The 22,464-nt window shown below is 40.4% G+C and overlaps 1 protein-coding gene across 2 annotated transcripts; it reads left to right on the top strand.

Annotated features, from left to right (window-relative positions):
* The first annotated feature begins 12,708 nt into the window (after window positions 1-12,708).
* On the top strand, window positions 12,709-22,094 carry hyi (hydroxypyruvate isomerase). Of its 2 annotated transcripts, XM_042483908.2 has the most exons (8): window positions 12,709-13,168; window positions 13,284-13,395; window positions 18,473-18,587; window positions 19,566-19,644; window positions 20,403-20,452; window positions 20,556-20,625; window positions 20,855-20,989; window positions 21,072-22,094. In XM_042483908.2, exons 1-8 carry the CDS (start codon window positions 12,970-12,972, stop codon window positions 21,128-21,130), a joined length of 819 nt encoding a protein of 272 aa, XP_042339842.1. In that variant the 5' UTR covers window positions 12,709-12,969; the 3' UTR covers window positions 21,131-22,094. The 2 variants fall into 2 exon arrangements, with proteins under 2 accessions (XP_042339842.1, XP_087933479.1); XM_088077353.1 differs by lacking the exon at window positions 20,855-20,989 and having other exon boundaries at window positions 21,267-22,094.
* The last annotated feature ends 370 nt before the right edge of the window (window positions 22,095-22,464 follow it).

Here is a 22,464-nt window from a genome sequence, read left to right as displayed (position 1 = left end):
TATGGTGGAATCTTTACTTTGACATGGTTGTTTAAAAGCGCAGGAAGAGATGTGCTTCTACAGGCCGCCTTTTAAATCTAATGGTTGTGGTTGTTGCGCTGGAGACTGATGATTGTTTGTTTCTTACACCACAGGGATATAACTCTCAAGTTTGCAGCCCAGAAGTAAAATTGAAAGCGGGGCAAGCCAAAGCAGCCCTTCAATTTATCCTTACATAGATGCTTTTTTAAAATTCTAGCTCCTTTATTGTTCCAAATAAATGAGGAGATTATGGAATCCAATTTCTTGAAGTAGTATAAGAGTTTATAGATGGGTAGGCATTGATGAATGTAATGGTTTTTGGGAAGCATGACCATTTTTATTATTATGACCATTTTATTACATGACCCCTGATAACTACCTTAGGAGATTCCCATAAGGTTGAGTCGTTAACATCTCCAGTGTCATTCTCCGAAATAAACTGGGAAATGTGTTTGTCTAGGTAATTTTTCAATTCACTATCCTTTAATAGCATTGCGTCCAGCCGCCATTGATTGTTCTTGAGTGATTGTTTACCTATCTTCAGCAACATGGATAGTGGGGCATGGTCTGATATTAAGATGGGGTGGTAGACAATTCTATCAGCTACTGATATCATTTTGGAGTCAGAAGGTGATCAATGTGGGAATAGGAATTGTGGACAGGAGAGTAAAAGGAATAATCTCTTTCAGTTGGATGTGAGACCCTCCATATGTCTACGAAGTTTAAGCTTTCAAACCATCTTTGGAGTTGAAGGATGAGTTGATTAAAATCACCAGCTGCTACGAAAATTCCATCCAGTTGCTTGGGCAAGTTGCTGCTGATGGCATCATTCGATTCCTGCAGTGCATTTTCTGAATTTGCATCAGAGTCTTATGTCCTGTCGGCTCTGAAAAAGGTCCGCCCATCCAGTGCAACAGCTTAATCCGGGATGATAGAGGATAACCATGTCTGTGTGAAGATATGTGCAAGTAGTGATCTCTGATCTCCTGTTGCTGAGTGAGCTTCAATCACATCTTACCCACTTTATTCTCCTGCGACCGGACATTAGCCTGAAGAAGGCTTGGTAGAGGAAGCGCTCTCAGTCCAAGTCCGGTCAGCCTCGCCCTGATGCCGGCTCTCCTCCTTCTCTTTGTCCTGCGCTGTCGGTTTCGTTTCTCCCCTCTGGTCTTACTGGCCTCTCGGCATAATGCTGTTGGTAGGGATCCTTTCTTGGTTTGTTGCATTCAGTCCAAACAACCACACAACTTTTCCAGATGTTGAAAAGTGCTTCTCTATCGTATAAAAGTTGTGCTTCAGCAGAAGGGGCCATGGAGTAAAAAAAATAGAAAAATATAGCAAAACAAGTAGCAAGATTTTGATGAGCTACTGGCTGTTGCAACTACACGCGCTCAACAAACACTAACTCCACTTCCTACATTTTCAACAACAGATAAAGTCTTGCCTGTGCTGTTTTGTGGTCAAAACTTGTGTCTGATCACATAAAACTGCTTTATATGAGTGATCCTCACTTCTCTGCCTCATATCAGTCCATGCCAGTCAGAAAACATGGAGTCTACAGGTTTCATTGGGTTTAAATGAGGCCTCCAGGAAAACACTCCACCTTGCAGCATTTTTTCCTTAGTGCAGCAGAAAAAAACAAACAAACTGTAAAACTGTTAACAGGATACCTCTAACTGCAAACAATGTCAATTGTGAATCTTTCTGTTATGAATTTTTTAATCATGGCGGTTTTATATTTACAAAACTTTCCCCCTGAACCGAGAAAGGGGAGTTAAAAATCCATGACGTCATCACAATGTAAAGTTTATGAAGTGAGCTGGAACTTGTAGGCGGGATCAGCAGGAGGAACACTGCTGCGCATAGTCGGTGGATTGCATACTGCAGATGTAAACCCAGAAGCTAGAAAACTTTTTAGGTGTATGCGCGAGTCAAGCATCTCCATGGGAATAAGTTGGCGCGGTCTTTGGTCCGCTGTTTAGGTATTCTCAAAGTCTATGGTTCAAATGGCTAGAAGGAGAAAGCATGGGGGCTGTGACATCATGGAAATTTACTGAGAAAGGCTTTGTTTTTACCAAGTTATTTTCCCATGCTCTATGTCTCTATCTGCTGATTGAATGAGTCAGTTACACCCAAAGATATGTGTCAACGTATTGTGGCCTACTGACCCCATTAAAGGCTCACTCAGCGAATTTATTTTGGTTATACATGAGTGAAAACATATATAGTCTGATTGATTGATTTTTCAAAATAAAGCCCAAAACTGTTGTTATTAGATGGGTTCATTACTTCTAATGACATCCAAGTGACAACAAAATACAACTGTTATATGGCCAAATGGGGTGCACAAATGAAACAAAAAGTACCAATTTCAAGATCTCGCCTAAGAATTTCTCTCTATAATGCTCTCTCAATGTGTCCTGCTTCATTTCTATATCTGCACAGGGGACTGTGCAGATAGTGTTTTTTTGGTTTCCTATAGTTTGGGGAAAAATGCTTTATTATTTCAAAGGGATATACACTTTAAAACTGTGATGTTTTTGCAGGTGAGGACAAGGCCATTCATTCTGTCTTGTTTCTTTATTTAATCTGGTCCAGTAACATATAAACTAATGCTTAGGGCTCTCAAATTCACCTCCCATTTATTATGTTTTGTAACTTTCAAAAAGACCATTTTAAGTTCATAAAGTTGTTAAAAGTCAATGAAAAATGTAATAAATAAAGTTTTAAAAAGAGCTAAAAGTTATGATAAAAATGTGTTTCAGCAGTACTTTAAAAGATGTTGGTTTAAAAATGTATTGCTTGTAATGTAAGTTCTCAACTTAATGCATAGAGTAACACCACCCCAGTGTAGTTGACGGCATTATGGGAAATGCAATGTTATGTTGAGAGGTCATAGGTCAATAGCATTGCTGGTAAGAGCAACATGGCTGCTGACAATGAAAGCATGACTCCAGAGAAACGATATTCTACATGTGGTCCTGGAGGCTTACCATTGTTCCTTATTTTGTTTCATATTATGTATTGTATATTATGTGCTTTACATGGACATTGGTGGTGCATTTTGTGGATGTTTTGTTTTATTTCAGCACATTTTGTCATCTAAATTGGTATACTTGATGATGGACACTAGATGGAAAATGTATGTTTTCAAACCTTTCTGTCTTTTTATTTTTGTTATAGTTTTCATGGTGTGCCATGGGCCTTGTGGTTGCTGAGATCTACTCTATATTTAAATAAAGACCATTTTTGAGCAAAGAACCAAAAATGGGGAGCAGGTGATAACAGGAGACTGAGATGCACTTTAATCGCCCTGCAAGGCTAGTAAGTGGAGACTGAATTAAGTTGTCAAACTAGTTTTTCTAAGGTCAAGAATGGCCTTAAAGTCTAATTCTACCATTCATCTATCTTGTCAGAGAGCAAATTATAAGATCTGAGTCCATCAGCATGTTCTACCTTGTAACACACAACCAACAATTAAAAGAAAAAAAAACACAGAAAGGTAGATGATGTGTAGCAAGCATATTGCCTCTGACACAGGCACAGCTCATCAGTGGTTTAGGTTTTGCTTGGACTTCTCAAACAGAGCTGATAAATTGGCAGGGAGGGACGATAACACAACAGTTTGTGTGGGAGAAGCTGTGACCCTGGAGGCTGCTTCCGGGTGTGTTGACAGAACCATCTCAAGCCATTGAACTGTGGCAGGCTTGTCATCTATTAGCACTGCCACATCGCTTCTCAACAAGTAAACAAATGCCTGTTCATTCTGACGCCGCAGCTTTGCTTTGCTCAGACATTTTACAGAGCACTAATGTCCACACATCCCTGGGAGGTTGTTGTGTTCATTAAAAATTCAGTTGATTACTCTCACAACAGGCCTGCTTATGGGCAAGTGGAGGGCATTCACTTTGAAACAGACTGTGTCCTCTTGTCTTTGCATGTGAAAGAAGATTAGGCATCCAGCTGATGGCTGACAGTCTGTTGGCTCTGTGCAGCGCTGCCCGGGGACAGCAGGGCCAGGCCTCCATGCTCACTGAAGCAAAATGAACACAGCCGGAGTTGTTCGCTGCGGTGCACAGCTGTAAAATATGTGTCACCAAGTCCTCAAATAGAACAAGGTGTCACTGTTCATGGGTTTCTGGTTCAGCTGCAGGTTCCAGCAGGTGGTCCAGCTCCCACCATCAGTTGACTACCACACAAGTCAGTTTAGTGGATTATTGAAAATACATGGTTCATGTACACAACTCATCTCCCAGAGTACCTGCTGTCCCAGGGCCCAGTTTTATGAGGACTCCACAAGACCTTCTTGGTGCTGAGAAAATCCAGAGTGCTCTACAGGCTCCACAGGCTGCCTTGGTGAGAAAAATCCACTGCCATTAGGCTTTAGCTAGGCCTATCACAATATTTACATTATTCACTTATCGTATGACACATGGACTTGATCTCCATCATTGTTGTAACCTAGATATTTCACATTGTGTGTACATGTTAACAGAAGAAAAAACAGGTTGAGATACATTTTGCTTTCTTTTCTGGTTGCACTGCCTCTGTGCTCTCACCTATTTTCTGTGTCAGAAATTTACTATGAAACCAACGCTTAAGTCCCAAAAACTGCCGTTCCTCTAATATCCAATTGAGGCTGGCTGCAAAACAGGGTCAGTCTCTATAGATCAGTGTTAAAATGCCCAGCTTTAAAGCAGAAGGACAGGTAGGTGGAAGACCACTGATGCCGCTGTGACTGCAACTCTCAGGAGACAGTGCGAGAACCAAGATGGCAGCCCCCAGCTGCTAGACTAACCAAAACAAACTTTTCCTTAGATACGAAACTTTTCTATTCTATATCCCTACATCTACTCCTTCATTCCTTCTGGTACTAGAATTATAACACCAAATGACCCGGATCACCTCAAAGACTACATCGATGAGTGTTTCCACAGATTTTGCACATTGAACAGGAACAATGCACCACCATCCGGCAGATCCACATCCTCTCCAAACCAAGATAAAAAAAGATCCCGACCTGCTTTCGGCTCCAACTCAGGTATACCACCATCCCAATCCCCAAAACCACCATATGGCACAGAGGTTAGCCACATTCTTATATCCATGGAACAGAAGCTCACCAGTCTTGACAACAGAATAGCTCTAATCGAGGTGCTGCACAGGGAATTCCAGGTTCCATGTCAAAGCCTGGAATTTAGCCAAGAACAGATTGACATTCTCACACAGTAAAACAAATCACTCCAACAGTCCATCAGCACACTCACCACAGAGTTTACCTCTGTCACCGCCGACAATGAAACAATGAAAGAAACTATTGACTTACAAGCACGCAACATGAGGGACAATCTTGTCGTCACTGGCATTCCTGAACATCCCACAGATACCCGGAAAAATCAGTGAAAGACTTATCAGTGAAACCCCACCAACGACCACCCCGTCCAATCGTCGCCAAATTTGAACACTTCAAACAAAAACAACAGGTTCAGTGTCATGGCAGGTAGCTCAAAGGAATGGACCATGGACTCAACGACTAATTTCCAAAAGAAATCATGCAATTTCACCCCATACAAAAACAGATGACGACTTTTCATTGATGGACAGTTATTCCGCGACAAGAACATAACCACCTGGCTCTTCTAACTCCCCCCCATAAAATGCTCTCCTGATGTCTTACCCCTCTAGGTCTCAGCCATGCATGCACAAACACACATATGCACACACCCACACACACACACACACACACACACACACACACACACACACACACACACACAAGCATATTCTATCTCACAGAACAAAATCCTCATTCATCACTACGAGAAACAATTAAACTCATAGAATCATTCATTCCAACATCTCTCTTTTATTCTATCTTCTTCCATTCCTTTATTATCAACATCTGAATTTGTGCATTTTTACAAAAACAAAACAAAACATTTCAGGCAAAAAGCTGATAAAATTGCATTTTTAAAAAGCAGAAAGCCTTTTATTTTCTTATGTTCACTTGAATTGTACAGAAATAATGCTGCAAACATAACTAGGCTGGCAACTCACTTCACCTGAACTCAAACTGCAAACAGCGGGAGGAGAGAGGGGGGGAGTCACTAGCCTGATGCTCGCTTACAATGGTGTTTTGCGGTTATTCTGAGAAACGGGCATGGGAATAAATGACCCTGCACCCTCTAGATTCACCCCTATCTGGAACAATACTGACTACCTCACGAACAAGAAACCACTTCACTTCTGCACATGGTCAGAAAAAGGGATGATACACTTACAACACATCTTTGAGAACAATAAACTGGTTCCGTTCACCCACTTGGTCCAGGAGTACAGCATCGGGAGCAATCAATTTCTGGAAAATCTACAACTTAAATCATCAATTCGAGTGACTCTTAACATCACAGCCACCAACCTCGATCCCCTGCCATCAAGCTCAGAACTAATTAACATACCTTCAGCAAAACTCCTCTCCAAAATATATAGAATAATCTCAGAATCTGATAAAACGGGGTCCAGTACTCTGGATATCTCTGTCTCTGCTCTTTCACAAAAAATTCTCAAACAAAGTCTTCTCCTGCCCACAGTTTAAGGTCTTCATACACAATTTGTACATCACAACGTAGGAAAACTTGTGGCGGTCAGAGAAAAGTAGGTTTGAAAGCTAACAACCCAACACAGCTGGCTCAGTGCTCCTCCATAGGAAGGGAGACCCAAAAAAATCCCCATTTACTCCAATACAAACTGAGATGAGAAATTTCTGGAAATTTGCTGTCGCAAGCTTTTTCTTACATAAGTATTTGGGATACGTAGCAGATTTTTTCAGGCAAATTTGATATTTCTGCGTTCGCTACGACCTCCTTTTGCTTCCTGTTGTAATATTTTGGCTATTTGGTGAAAGGTATGGCTGTAAAATGGAGTTTGACTGGGACATTTCCATAAAATTCAACTGCCCCCTTTGAGCTGACCTAAGAGGAGAGGGGAGAGGAGGTGCACCTGGGCCATTAATTACCATGGCAACGGGCACTTACACACACACGTGTGCCATCCTGGTGTGTGCGTGACTTTTCCAATACAAAGATGCCAGTTAGTGATGCTTGGTCCACTTGTCCACTAGTCATTAAAGGTTAACTGACCCTTTATATTACCAGCATTGGCCCTTGTGGCCCCTCAGGTGGAGGGGGCCCTTAATTGTCACTTGTGGCCTCTTAGGTGTCTTTGTCTTTGTCTTTGTCTTTGTCTGTTTCTCTGTCTTTCTCATGTACTGCTCCTTGTAGAAGTACAGTAATAGAAGTACTGCTACCTTCTCTAATTCCAGAACTACAACTGCTATTACTATTATGCTGCTAATACTACTACTAATATTTCTCGTGTACTTTCTGGTCAACTGCTACCTCTGCCTACTTTAAGCTACAGAAACCATTTTAATGTCAAAATGCTAAGCTCTTCAAGGACACTTGTGCCTCTCATTTTATTTTCTACACTTTATGCCTAAAATCATTTAGTGTGTGCTAATGCATGTGCGTGACTTTTCCAATACAAAGATGCCAGTTAGTGATGCCTGGTCCACTTGTCCACAAGTAATTGCTGACCCTTTATATTGCCATCATTGGCGATTGTAGCCCCTCAGGTGGAGGGGGGCCTTAATTGGCCCATGTGGCCAATTAAAAATGAGCGGTTGGCTCAGTGCAACATTTGCAACACAGTTATATCGTGCAAAGGAGGGTGCACGACCAACATGTTGAAACACCGGATTAATGGTGTAGAAATAACAGAGTGCCCCGTCTTTGACACGCTGCGCCGGCCCTCCTCTAACCAGTCAGAATTAGGTAAGTAAATCAATAAATTACATCTGTCTTATGCCAAAATTGAGGCAGCAAACAAATTGTACTGCTAATATGGTGGGTCAACTCAAATATCCAGCTAACGTTAGTCTGTGTACTTTTTCATAGACAAACGACCTGACGTTATCGCTTACGTTAGCCAGGCAGTTGACCAGACACAGCGATGTGCTACTCTGTTCACCATAGCGTCCAAAGGAAAGATATCGGTGCAACAAATAGAAAGCTTCATCTACACCCAGCAAATGTGTGTTCCCCACTGCAGGAGACACTATTTGTCCAGAACGCTCACGCATACTGCCTGAGAAGGCAGATATGATCATTTTCCTCAACAAGAACTGTTTCTGATTTTCCCCTGTACCTGCTGCTAATCTGGACTGGGTTTTACAAGTTGTTCTTTTTTGTTTGTTTGAAATTCTGCACCAAGTTAGCCCATCAGTGGGAGCTCAGTAACATGTTTAAGTGCCGGCAGCATCAGACACTCTCTAACACATAAACAACAGGATATTTATAAATGTTTTTTCATGAGGTTTTCAAAAAGAAAGATCTTTTGTGAAAGTGTACTTCTGTGGAAAGAAACTTCATAACATTTATATCCAAGTACAAAGGTTTGATAATTATATAATGGTTGAAAATAGCCCTGTGAGAAATCATAGTAAAGTTCATATAATTAAAAAAATCATGGAGAAATTCAGACATTTCATCCAAAAAGAACTCTGGTTTGCGCCCTCATTAAACCATGCAACCTCTTTTTGACCCTGCCTCTTAAAAAGAATCGGAATCGAGAATCATTTGGAACTGGAATCGAAACGAGAAATTGGAATCGGAACCGGAATCGTTCAAAATCAAACGATGCCCAACCCTATTCCAGTTAGTAATCAATGGTCCACTTGTGGCCCCTCGGGTGGAGGGGGTCCTTTATTGGCCCTTGTGGCCACTTAAAGATGCCAGTAAGTAATTAATGGCCATTAATTTGCCCTTGTGCCTTGTGGCCCTGTGTGAAAGTGTGGCTATGCCCCTCCTCCTCCTCACATACATTATTGGCCCCTCAGCGGCAGGCACCCTTCAAAATTTCTGCCAAAATGTTCTAGTTTCCCTTCTACACTCTCTCCCTAGATTTAACATTTAAACACGTAAACACCCCACCACATTATCTTCCAAATCACTTACTATTTACACAGACACACACACACACATGCACCCACTCTCTCTCTTTCTCTCACACACACACACACACACACACACAGCCTTTCAACACCCTCAACATCGCATGTGACAGTACACCCTTGGTTCCTGCTTGTTTTTGTTTTTTGTTGTTGTTGTTTGTTAATTGTTTTTTTCCTGTCTTTGCCATCCTAAGTGTATACACGCAATATCATGTTTTCCACATAATGTTGTGTTCGTCATGTCTTCACCTATTCCGTAGTGTACCGCATCACTAGATAAAAAAATAAATAAATAAATAAAAAAGAATGAAATAAATATTTTCACATCCTGGTTAAAAAAACAAAACAAAACAGCAGCAACAACAACAAAAGTTTTGGTCTCTTTAGCTAATTTCAACATTCATGACAAGTGAGTTTTAACACTCGGTCTACCAGAATTCTGCAACTACTAGAATGACCATAGCAGTCATTTTGACTGCTCGGACATTATTTGATTACAATTTGGATTATCATTAAAAACATCTAAGAATAAATTGGTGGAATAGGTAAAAAACACATCAAGACACTAAATGAAAACTATAATGAATCAGTGTTTTATTTATTTAATTGACCTTTTCCAATTTATGGCACACTTGATAGACCAAAAAGCTGTCTATCAGAAAATCATGCTGTTTTGTAAATTATTTGGAGGCCCCCTGCAATACCTAAATAAAGGCTAAGGCTCAGGCTAAAGGCTCACAAGATCACATAAAACTAGCACAGGCTTACATTACAGAAATATGCATTATAGCAAGCAATAGCCTAATAATAATGATGATAATAAGGAGTCCTCCTGTAGGTCTCATACCTTGAAAATTAGCAGATGGGATGTCAGCAAGTGTGGAATTCGATGTTTCCAGTCGTCTTTTTTTGCTAGTGGGCATCTCTGAAATGATTTCTGAATCACTCTCAGAGCTAGATGAAGCTTCTTCCAAACACTAAGAGACATCACTCTCTGAACCTGCTCCTCTGTCGGATTCTTCCTCATCAAGACTCTGAAGCAAGGCTGAAGCCTCCATAACAGACATTTTCTTTCTACTTGACATTTTTGTCTCTCTTGGGTTTAGAGTGAAGCTATAACTAGGTTTTAGCTTCACAGAGCATAAAAAACAAACAGACAATAGAGCAGGAGAAAGAGCGGGAAAATGTAGCAAATAGTGAAATATGACACCCCCTGTAAAAAACATGCAGTCAATTTGACTGCTATGGTCATTCGAGGTAGTAATACTCAGATCTCTTTTGTGTTTTGAAATTTTAATGATAAAACAATGTTAGAATAAAATATACACACATTTAGGAAAAGTCAGGGTCCTATTGGTACATAGGTTTTTTTTAAACCAAGTTATGACGTCGCAAATTTTGAAAGCAGTCAAAATGACTGCCTTGGTAGTTCTAGTGTAATGCTGCTGCTGTTTACATTTTAATATGGCCTAAAGTTTAAACATATTTCAGTGAAGGGCTGTTTGAGTGACAGGCTGTCTGTGAGGCGTTGCTTCAGTCTGTGAGTCAGATCCAGCCCTCACTCCATGGGATTTTTCCATTGGATTTTCAATCATTGTAGAAAATAAGCTGTGTGGTAAACCAACGTTTAGACACCGATTTGGCAGCAGCGCGAATCTGACTTAGCATGGCTGTCTCACCTGGGACCAGACAGCCAGGTTTGAATTGGGGGGGCACCAACAACATACACAGACACACAGACACAGACGCAGACACACACACACACACACACACAAACACATACACACACACACACACACACACACACACAAACTCATGCACACACACGCAGAGTGGATAGACAAAACTTTCAATTCAATTCATCAATTCAAAGTGCCTTCTTGGCATGTAAGCAGTGTTGGTGCTTGTCCTAGGCAATATGGGACTATGACACCATCCTGAGGGGGTGCCAAAATTTTGCTCAGAAAAAAAGTTCAAGTGATTCATCATAGTCTAAACTGCGCAACAGGCAAGTTTTTATCACTATTCTAGTGCACTAGGCAAGTCAAGTGGACGACAGAGGACCTGTTTACACCCAGCTATCAGCCACAAAGTCAGTGGAATATATAAAAGAGTATGTGGGTACAGATGACCTCAGCCCAAGGCCCTGAAGGGGTCAGTGGTGCTGCAGTGGTTGTGATGAGCGGTCCAATTAACATTAACCTCTAAACAGCTCAAGATCTGGTCCTGACATTTACAGAATTTTCTACTTGTCTGAGCTCCAAACATGAGATCACTTTATAAATATCAACCCCTTTACTACACTATGCAAAAGGAAAAATTAAGAATAATAAAACACATAATCAATTATCCATCTCAAACACAATATGTCCTGAGACCACTTTTTTACAGGCGCTACTGGCAAAATGGGACACCTTCAATGCTAAAATGGGACAACTTATATTACGATATAATATTGAAGAAGAGAAGTCATTAAAAAATGTATTGTCTTCGAATAAAACATAGAATAACCCTTTACAACAACTTTTATCCTTCTTTGCAATGTATTTTTAGGTAATTTCCATGCTTGAGCCAGCAGATGCAGCTTTGGTGCTTGCCCTGCCTCTGACTGACTTGAAACTCCAAAACTGTCCCTGTGATCCCGTCTTCACTGGTTGTACCTCTTTTCTTGCCTTATCCTTGCTGTTGCTTCTCTTTTCCTTTACTTGTTCCCTTCCCTATGTCTGCCATTGCCTCTGAAATGTAAATGAATTTGGGTGTTGTTAAACTATATTCTTATGTGTTTACTTAATTAACTAGTTATTTAAAACATTTCTATATGTAATATGTATAAACAATGCTATACATCTCAGTTCTACTGTCTAAGAGTTACTGCCTTTGTCCTTTCTAGGGTAGAATAGCCAGCTAGAGCTTTTTTTGAATTAGGCTTGCTAAAACACGACAAAGCTAGCCCTTTGCTTAGCTCCAGCAAGCTAGCTGACATATTTAGAAAAAATATATTTGATAAAATTTATAAAAATGATTTATCTGAATATAGCAAGTGTTTTATGATTCTCAAAAAAAAAACAGTAGACAATTGGCAAAATGGGACACTATCAAAATAAGCATTTTACAAAAAGGGGAAAGGATTTTGAAATTGATTCATGGTATTTCTGGTACACAATTATATGCCATTGCAAAATATACTGGAATGAAAAATCTGGGTGACCTATTTTTCCTGATCATATACCTGTCGAGCAATGCATAGATACCGGTATGGAGTTATTTTGTGTATTCATTGAAAATATAAATCATTGCAAAGCTTAATTGTCCCATTTTGCCGATACTCACTCTACTTTTTTTGGTTGCAATGCTACATATTTACTAGATTTTAAATAACTGCGCTTGATCCTTTCAATAAGTTTTATTTCATTGTGCTCTAAACTTTTTTGTATGAAATCTGGACCCTGTGGCTGCACCAGTTTGGAACCACTGATGTATTAAAAGCATCATGCACAAGGTGACAGCGCATTACATCGCATCTCATCATTATATTATCTGTAGATCCATTTACATGACGCCAAAAAGTAAGTACTGTGAGAATAAATTGTGTGAATACAGAAACATAATATGGAGGTTCGGCATTTTATGTCACGCAACGCAAAAAAAAAATCGTCATCTGACCCTCGGAGAGTCCCGTAGTCATGCCACTCGGTGAAAGACTTCCGTGTAGGAGACACCGATGTTAGCTGCTTCTTCCATGGTACATCCATGGTTTCTTCGCTCAAAGTAAAGAAATTCTAAAACATATTTACCTCTCATTGAGCTCCTCCAGGAGCCTCCTCTCTCCTCTGTCCTCCAGGAGGAGGTCCTTTCACTGAGGAGAAAAGAGGCGAGTAAGCAGAAGTTTGATCAGCAGCCGGACTAACTGACCGTGAGGTCGTTGCCCCCCAAACCACACGATGGCTCCTCTAAAGTTCTGTGCGAACATCTCCTGGCTGTTCACGGAGCTTCCAGACTTCAGCCAGCGGATCTACGCGGCGGCCTCAGCCGGCTTCCAGGCGGTGGAGGCGGCATGGCTCTACGACTGCGACCTGCAGGAGCTGCAGAGAGCCAGGGAGGCCACAGGACTGGAGGTGGTCCTCATCAACACCCCGCCAGGTAACTCAGAACCAGCATGGGGCACACACTGAGGTTCAGCCTGCAGCCTCTCAGGCCGAGCGGCTGCAGTCACGTTAAGTGGCTGTGCTGATGAGGAGGTGGCTGTGTGTTGCAGGAGATGCAAAGGGAGGTGAACTCGGTCTGGGAGCAGTTCCAGGCAGACAGGAGGAGTTCAGACAGGCTCTGGATCAGGCTCTGAAGTACGCACGAGCTCTGGATTGTAAGAGGTGAGACCTGGCAGAGGACGGGGGGGGGTCTTTGCCTTTGCCTTTGCCTTTAACAGCAGGTGTGTGTAAACAAATGCAGCACTAGTGGACAAAAGTCTCATTCTCATCACACAAAATAAAAGGCAAGCTAATTAGCTGCAGGTCAAAGCGAGCTGACTGAGGAATCCTCACCTAAAGTTAGTGGATTGTGGGCAAAACACAGTCAGCACCAACAAGAATTATATTTGGCTGAATCCAAAAGTCCACTCTCCGCACTTCAGTCATACTGTGATGTATTTATGCAATTACACCACTTGCACACTGCCAACCTCAGTGCTCAATCTAGATTTTTTTCTAGTTTGTGTTTTTTAATGTAGTTGCTTACATTATTGTTTAAAATGTGGCCAATATCAGACTCCAGTATAAACTGGTCATGGCCCTGATGTGACCCCACTGCCCAGTGGAACAACACGTCACAAAACAGGCACGGGCAGTCGGTGAATGAGTCAAAGGGTGAGTCACACGCAATGTCAGAGTGATTGGGCATCAAGGAGAAAAAAAGGATGCAGACAGACAGACAGATGGAGTTCTCTTCATTTCATAAAAGGATGTTGATTGAGAGTGACATAAAATTGGTATTTAATTCTGTATCTGATTTAGAACCATGTATGACAGTTCCCCAAATATGATTTGAAAGATCAGATTCCATGTGATTTGTGCTATTCACACTGTCATCAAACAATCACATCTGGGTCACATAGGGGGGGAAATCTGATTCAGGCCCCTTGGGCCTGCAGTGTGAATGTAGTGTTAGGCTAGTTTGAGATTCTGCGCCTCTTCTGAAAGCGGAGATCAGGCAGTAGCAAGCGCAGGTGACAGATCTATGGTGAAGTTGGACAGTTTCTCGACAGTTTCCAGCAGCCCTGTGTCTGTACAGGAAGTCACAGGTTGACCTGCATCCTTTAATTTTTCTATTTTGATTTAATTTAACTATTATCAGACCCAATTATCAGTTTGTTTGCCGTCTCCAGTTCTGACTCAGTAGCCTATTAAATGCTTTACAGGCGATCAGTAATATCCTTTTTGGGGTTCAACCTTGATATGACATTAATTCTCATGTAATTCGGCATCATATCATTTTGCTACTGGATAGAAATCAGCTGAGCAGACCTCAAACTACAGCAACACATTGAAAACATGCAAGTGAAACACACAACAGCTTTCAATGCACATCAGTCAGATACTGTGGAGACTTCACATCCGTACAGATATTATTCCTCACGTCACACCAAGTCTTTGTGTTGCTACATACTTTAATAAGTAGCTCCAACCATTTGCAGCATTTCAGTGTTTATATGACGATCGACTACATATAGTTTATGATCTGTGACTAGTCTTTGACTGCAAAACATCACAGTTAGCCACAGTATGTGTTCTGTTAACAGAATAACCCTACAAATGAGACAAATAAAGCACAGTTTCTCAAATTCAATTAAAATATAAAGTTTGTATAAAACATCATAATTTGAGTCAACAGCTCCATTAAATGCACACACACAAATTGGCTGTCACAGCTGTCAATCATGATGAAAAATAAAATCAAATAACTCATTATACCAAATTGATCATAAAAATTATCATTTGACCAAACATCGGGGTGATAAGAAGTACCTTTAGTGACAGAAACCATCTTTGCGAAGAATGTATTTGGCGTGTACTTGTTTGTGTAGTTTGGCCTATGTCCCATTCACTAACATGGAGGGGCAGGCTCTATGACCTATACTGCAGACAGACACTAAGGGGCGATCCAGATTGAAAAGTTACACTTTGAGGGAACTGTCATGTTCATCTTTATATACCGTCTATGCTTTAGATTATCATTGTTCACTTGCATGACATCAGAGCAAGTCCTGATGAGGTCAACAAATCTAACCCTCACGCATTTTGCAGCAATCGATTCTGCACAGGACTGGCTCATCTCAAAGGAGCCTAAAGTCATCACGTTAAGTGAGGGTGAGGGCAACACTCAAACGGCTGTAGCTCAGACGTAGGGCGGGTTGTCCTCTAATCGAATTGTCAGTGGTTCAATCCCCGGCTCCTCCAGTCAACATGTTGAAGTATCCTTGGGCAAGATACTGAACCCCTAATTGCTCCCAATGCTGCATCATTGGAGTGTGAGTGTGTGATTGATTACTGAGTAGCAGGTGGCACCTTGTACGGTTGCCTCGATCACCGGTGTGAATCTGTGTGGAAAGGTGAATGTGGCATGTAGTGTAAAAGTGCTTTAAGTGGTCAATAAGACTAGAAAAGTGCTATACAAGTACAGTCCATTTACCATTTACCATTTACAGCAGGGGTCGGCAAGTAAGTTTGGCCTCGGGCCATTTTTTTTCTAAGCAATTAGATGCCAGAACATAATCGAAGGCTAATTTAAGAAATTGATTGATACAAAAAAATGCAACTAAAATTTACGACAGATTGCCTTATAGGCCACGCATGTGTGGGATTTGCAGAGAATGGATAAAATAACTCAAGAAATAACAGAGGACATGGATAGGACCGTTACGAATTAAATCATGAATTTCATTTATAGAATTGAGTCATGAAATGCTCTTAATGAGCTTGTTTTTATTTCCCCTTTTCATATTTTGATTAATAAACATGTACCAGCCTATCATTTTAATTTTGAAAATGACTGCTTCTTTTTTACACACAGAACATCACCACTTGGACTGACCATGTAGGAGCCTAACCTATCCTAATAATTATTTGATATTGGTTTATCCTCAGAAGTATTTCTTGGTATCTGTGACCCCACTCCTCACTTACAATATTTCATTTTTTTAAATTGTTTGTGTGCTGAAGGTACAACATAACGCTGTGTGCAGAGTGAAGTTAGCTAAACATTTAACAACATCAGAAACATCAGAAAGTCTAAAGAGGAGAGCTGACAGTGAAAATAGGATATTCATTGAAGAATGGAAAGGCAAGTATGCGTTCATCCTACTTGGTTTCGTGGTTGCAAAGCCGGTGTGTCTTATCTGCAGTGCAGCTGTCGCTATGTGCAAAGAATATAATATTAGATGGCGAGTCAATGGATGGTATCATTGCCTCCGTGAAACAGGTGCCCCTTTCTGCAAGGTCTGCTACTTGACGCATAGACGCGCTGTTGAATGCTGTGCACAGAGTTATTATCAATGTCTCAGCCAGGCCAATTACTTTTAGTGCATAACTCAGGGTAATCTATGTAGTGTGTATTTTTACAGTAATTAGCTATTCGTCAGATAGTTGCATCACTGTGTCATAAGTAAACTAAATTACCTTTGTTCTCATTCACACGTGTGACGCCGTGGCCCATAGTCACATAAGTAAAATAATGTTTGAATGATTTACTGAACTGCTGCTATTTTTTTCATACCACACATCGAATGTCGCTATTTCATCACCAGGCGCTGTCTACTACAATGCAGCCCGCGGTGTCTGTCTCTGTCATTCACTTTCACTCTCAACATGTAGAAAAATATGATCAGCATTCTTCAGACGGGGGTAGATTCTCTATTTTGATATTACAGCCTATTTGTGGGAGTGTCTGTCTGTATTGTAAAAAATAAAATAGAATCATATTATCAAAATAATCTGGCAGATATTATTGCTGGAGGGCCAATGTTGGCCCGCAGGCCGGACGTTGCCGACCACTGATTTACACAGTCGCCTACAAAGTGATCGTTGCTGTCATATTCTGCCTGCTCATCTGTTCATGCAGATAACAAGATAAAAATGTAGAATTTACAAACAAAAAAATCACACATTACTGTACAACATATCGGCTACACATATTGTGATACAGAAAAGTTTGTAAATAAAGGTACTAAATAATTTGGTGTTACTGATATTGGAAGAAGCTCTTCTAATGTTTTCATTCACTTTTCTCCACCTTTATATTTGGTATTACACTACACAGTTTTTAGCCTATAGGGTCAGCTGCATTAATAAAATGCATTTTGATTAACTGTACAGTGTACACTTCTACATATTTCTGTGTCATGATGTTGTAGAATATTATTTCCAGCCAACACAATTCAAGAAACATTTTATAACAGTAGTTGGCATTTGGAAAAATTAGTGTGTCATGTCTATATTACTGTGAACTGTGGTAATTAAACCTGCGAAGTCTGGCAAAGTCTGCATCCCGAGCAAACTCTCTGGAAAACAGAAAGACCACTTGAGACACCTTGTAGACTGGATCAGTTGTGAACAGCCTGTGAACGACCTGCCATGTCCATGAGTCTGCAAGTGCAGGGGAGTCTGGACATTTGTATGCAGCCTTCAGCCCCCCTCCCCTCCACAAGCAGGTATAATGCTGTGCTTGTGGAGTGCTCCTGATCTTGTAAGGTGGTGTTCAATGGGTTGCAGCCGGACTGCAGAGCGCTGCTTCTGGTGGAACTGTCCCTCTAGGCTTTTCCAGTCAAACAAAACAAAAAATGGTGGTTTGTTCATCTTGTATGGTGCCTGACTTTAGTGGATTGTAACATGCCAGGTATTGAATTAATGTGCAGATTCATTGTTGAAAGTGAGAACAAACTATGTTGTGGATGTCAGTTTTTGAACCAGGACAAAGGCCAAAATGTGGCTTGCAACAGATCAGGTAAGACTTGTTGCTTTTAGCTTGAGACAATTTCCAAAAAACACACATCGGTGTGAAAAAATCATGACTGTGGGAAACTGAGTCCATCCATGCTGTTTTTCCCACTGAGAATAAAACACTGAGGGTAAGGTTAAAGGAAATGCCTGTTTAAGATACACTACGGATCAAATGACCTGTGGAGTCTAGTGATCCCAACAATCCAGAGAAATTGGAGTCACCTGTGCTCAATTTCATGTGCCAGAGGTAGATATATGGAGAAAAATAATACAGTAAAATTATAAAACAGAGTAAAGCACCTGAAATAAAAATCTATATTCTGTCTTTAAGACTTTTGTGTTTTGTGATGAGAAACAGTCTTAATGCAAGAATCCATATAGTTACAAAAGGATATAAAGCAGGTATTTAACTTTACATGTTTGTATTTGTGTATGCCTATTGTCATGAATTTATCAGGATCCACCTGATGGCTGGGAGGGTTCCCGTGGACTCACACAGAACAGTGGTTGCCGAGGAAATGGAGTCCATCTTTGTGCAGAATCTAAACTACGCTGCTGACATCCTCTCAAAGGTTGGTGGCCTTTTCCGTCCAACAGAACAACTCTAGCAGAGTGAAACTGGATTTCTGCAGAACTTCAGTGGGATACTGCTAGGGGTGGGTGATATATTAAATATACTTGCAGCCTGATCCACGAGATATATAAAATGACTGTATTGTGAATATCATGTATAAAAAGTCAAGTTGTTTTGTAAGCCACCAGCATGAGAAGCTTTTGCAGAGCTCCAGACTGTGAATATTTATTCACATTTTGCAACTGTGGAGCACTACCATGACTTGCAAATACTATTAATATCTGAACTGGAGAGCTGTTAGTTTGTTTCCAGCTTAAAGAGAATAAATAACCAGGTTTAATGGTGCTGTGCTATCAGTCTAACTCAATGAGTGGTAGTGGTGTTAGTGAGAGCAAGTGAGGCATGTGTTTGTATTTGCAGAGCTCTGATTGCAACTATTTAATCACATTTAAGTAAGATTTAAAAAAAAAGTATTATTTAAAAAGAATTTCAACTGACATTTGCAGGAATTTGGTATGCTGCAAGATGTATACCATACAATACACCACATGAATAAGAAACATAAGCCTCTGGGGGAAAAGCATTCATGAGTACCAGTTACTAATGTGTGCTTTTGATGACATTATTCATGCACATGAATGAATGTTTAACAATACTGGAATATTTTAGTTGTTTAATCTGCAAAATATGAAGTGCGTACACACAACTGTCCGAAACCAAATCACAGCTTGTTACAAAATGAGTAAGCTTTCCCAAACAGTGTCAGTGTCAGGGTGTTAATGTAATATCATAATCCTGTTTGATGCACCTGTCGCGGTGTAGTGTTACTGCACATGGATGATAAATCTCACATTGGTTAAATTAGATGAGGTTAACATCACTTAACCCTCCGTAAATAGTTTATAATAAAACTGTGATTTTGTTGATGGAGTGCAGTTACAGCCTCCTGATGAATGTCATGAAATGTTTCTCACAGGAAGGAATCACTGGTTTGATTGAACCAATCAACACAAGGATTACAGATCCCAGGTATTTTCTGGACTCCCCTCATCAGGGTAAGACACTGTGTACCAGTGAGATGATCTGGTCACACACTCCTGACTGCTGACATGTTACCGCTGTCCAGCAAACAAGCAAAAAAAAAGCACAGCTATCTCACAAGGAAATGACTCTGGTAGAAGTTAAAGTTACATACTAGAACATTACTGAGTAAAAGTCTTGAAGTGTCTGATATTAACTGTACTTAAGTATCAAAACCTTAAAAATGAAGCCTACATCACGCCTAAAGAAAAACATTATTTTTCTTTAGGTGCCCCCTCCCCCAATCTAGAATTTCAACGGAAACACCCCTTACGTGATCAGAAATGGAATAGAATAGATTCAGATAGAACAAGGTTTGTCATGTTAATGCTGTACTGTATGAAACATTACATTATGCAAACACTGGACAGCAAGCAGACAAAAACATCCCCCCATGGCTCAGCATGAGCAGCCGTAGATGGATACAGTCTGACTGCTTCTTTATGTAATTATGGCGTGTTACAAAAGATTTATGTTATAAAAGTAATCACACTGTGAGAAAAAGAAATCATCTGTAGAATCAAAACTTTGATGAATGGATAATGGCTGTATAATGGAATGGTAACTGTCTGAATTGTTATGGAATCTTGAAGTGCTGAGAGATTCTCACCCCAAATAGTTAGTGAGTGTTTGTGTCTTTCTACCACTTCCACCACCACCTGGAAAACACACCTCTTGTCTGCCTACCTGCCATGACCTTTGCTTTAGCTCATCCCTGTTTTTGTGTCTGCAGCGGCTGCAATCCTGGAGAAGGTTGGGAAGCCAAACATCAAGCTGCAAATGGTGGGTGCTTTGGAAATTTGTCTTCACTGGAAAATAAATAAATAAATAAATACAAATAAATAGGATGAAACTCTTGACTTAACAGATGTCTCAACTGTTTTAGGATGTCTTTCACTGGCAAATCATGGATGGAAACCTGACACAAAACATACACAAGTATTTCCCCATAATTGGTGAGTCAGTGTTGCTGAAGTTGAATGCTAAAGACTTAATCTGCATAGCTATATAATAACTTGATAATATGTCAGTGTTGAATAAAGGGTAACATTTTATAGCCAGCACCCTATTTCAGAGGGCAGGTTTGTGAAAACTCTGAGTTAGTTAGCTGCGTGTCAGTGTCATGATGTTAAGACGCGTGCTGTTGAGCACAGAGCATGAGAGTGACAGGATTTTGTGTCTCAGGTCACGTTCAGGTCGCTCAGGTTCCAGGCAGGAATGAGCCTGACAGTGCTGGAGAGCTCAACTACAGCTACCTGTTCGATACTCTGGAAAAGCTCGACTATCAGGGATACATCGGCTGTGAATACAAGCCGCTATGTGAGTCCGCTTTTTAGTTTGATTAGAAATGGAAAGCAGCCAGAAAACCCCCATTTTTTCTGATCCTCTCTATTCACTATAGGTTCCACAAAAGAGGGTCTGGGCTGGCTCAAAGATTACTGCACACACAGCAAGTCATGAGCTCAGTGGTCCAGTCACACAACTGTTTATGTTTCAAGTGATGTGCCCAATGGAAGGCTTGATCTACTCAAATACAACTTCACTACAAATACTTTTACTCAGAGGAACACTCTTCTTTTTCCTTTCCTTTGAACAGATTCCAGAGGCACGACTACATTTTCAATCTAAGAATGAATGGAAGTACTTGCCATAATCTATGTTCAGGGTTCCCACGGTCATGTAAACCTTGGGAAAGTCATGAAATTTCAAAACCTTGTTCTCCAAGTCTTGAAAAGTCATGGTATTAGTAAAAATCATTTAAAGTTTTGGAAAAGTCATAGCGGGAAATGTAGTTTCTGTAGCTGTTGGTGTACCAGAGCTCTAATATGTGTCGGTTTGTAATCTTATTTACCTTCATGAAAGTTTCATTTTTCTGTTGTCTCTCCTGTTGTGTTTGGAAAACACTGGGCAAGTGGGACAAGAAGAGAAAGATTGTCAACAAGAATCCTTGAAAAGTCATTGAAAAGTTTTGAAATTCTGTTAATGCGTGGGAACCCTGTATATTCTAGTGTTTGAATGACAAGCTGCTGTCTAAATGCCATGATTAAACAACCAGTGATTCTATTAGTTTATTTCTCTAGTATTCCCTGCTTACTTTGAAATGGTACATTTTTACTGTACAGATTTCATTTGATTGTATTACTATTATTATCAAGTGTTTTATTGAGAAAAATAAATTGTGATAATTACAACTGAAGGATGTTGATGAACGCTCTATAACTTGTTCCTATTTGTTCAGCAATGTTAAGAACAAGATGTGTGTTGGTGTTTGGAACTGAGATGTAAACGAAACTTTAGCAGGAAAGCTAATGTGGGCTGTGTTTAAACTCAGAGGCCCTTGTGTTGTGGTGCAGAGATACCTAGCTGTATTCTCACAAAGTCAGGTGGCACCATCATTAAACAAAAAAATATGAAATATACCTTTCTCCCTGCTGGTTTCCATTTCTTTTTTCTTGAAGAACACAGGATGCATGATTTACAAGGCAGATGTGTACTACTAGCTGTTGTATGCCTCCACGCACCAGCCCGGTTCCACTTACAGTTTACATCCATGTCTGTGAAAACATGGATGCTTCACACACATCTTCCGCCCAGCAGCACTAAAGAGCTCTACAATCAGCAAAGTTTACAGATAAGAGTCACCAATTCAGTATCTGACCAAATGTCTCCTCTTCTGTTCCTGAGATATGATGCTGAGTAATGGCCAGAAAGGTGTTTTTGCAAAACATTGTATCACAGTTGACCTTTGACCCCTTGGATATAAAATGTCAGCACTTCACCATTATATCCTATTT

Source organism: Plectropomus leopardus, chromosome 5 (assembly GCF_026936395.1).
Source record: "Plectropomus leopardus strain MGB_pleo_1.0 chromosome 5, ASM2693639v1, whole genome shotgun sequence".
NCBI lineage: Eukaryota > Metazoa > Chordata > Actinopteri > Perciformes > Serranidae > Plectropomus > Plectropomus leopardus.
This window is presented reverse-complemented; position numbering and strand designations above follow the sequence as displayed.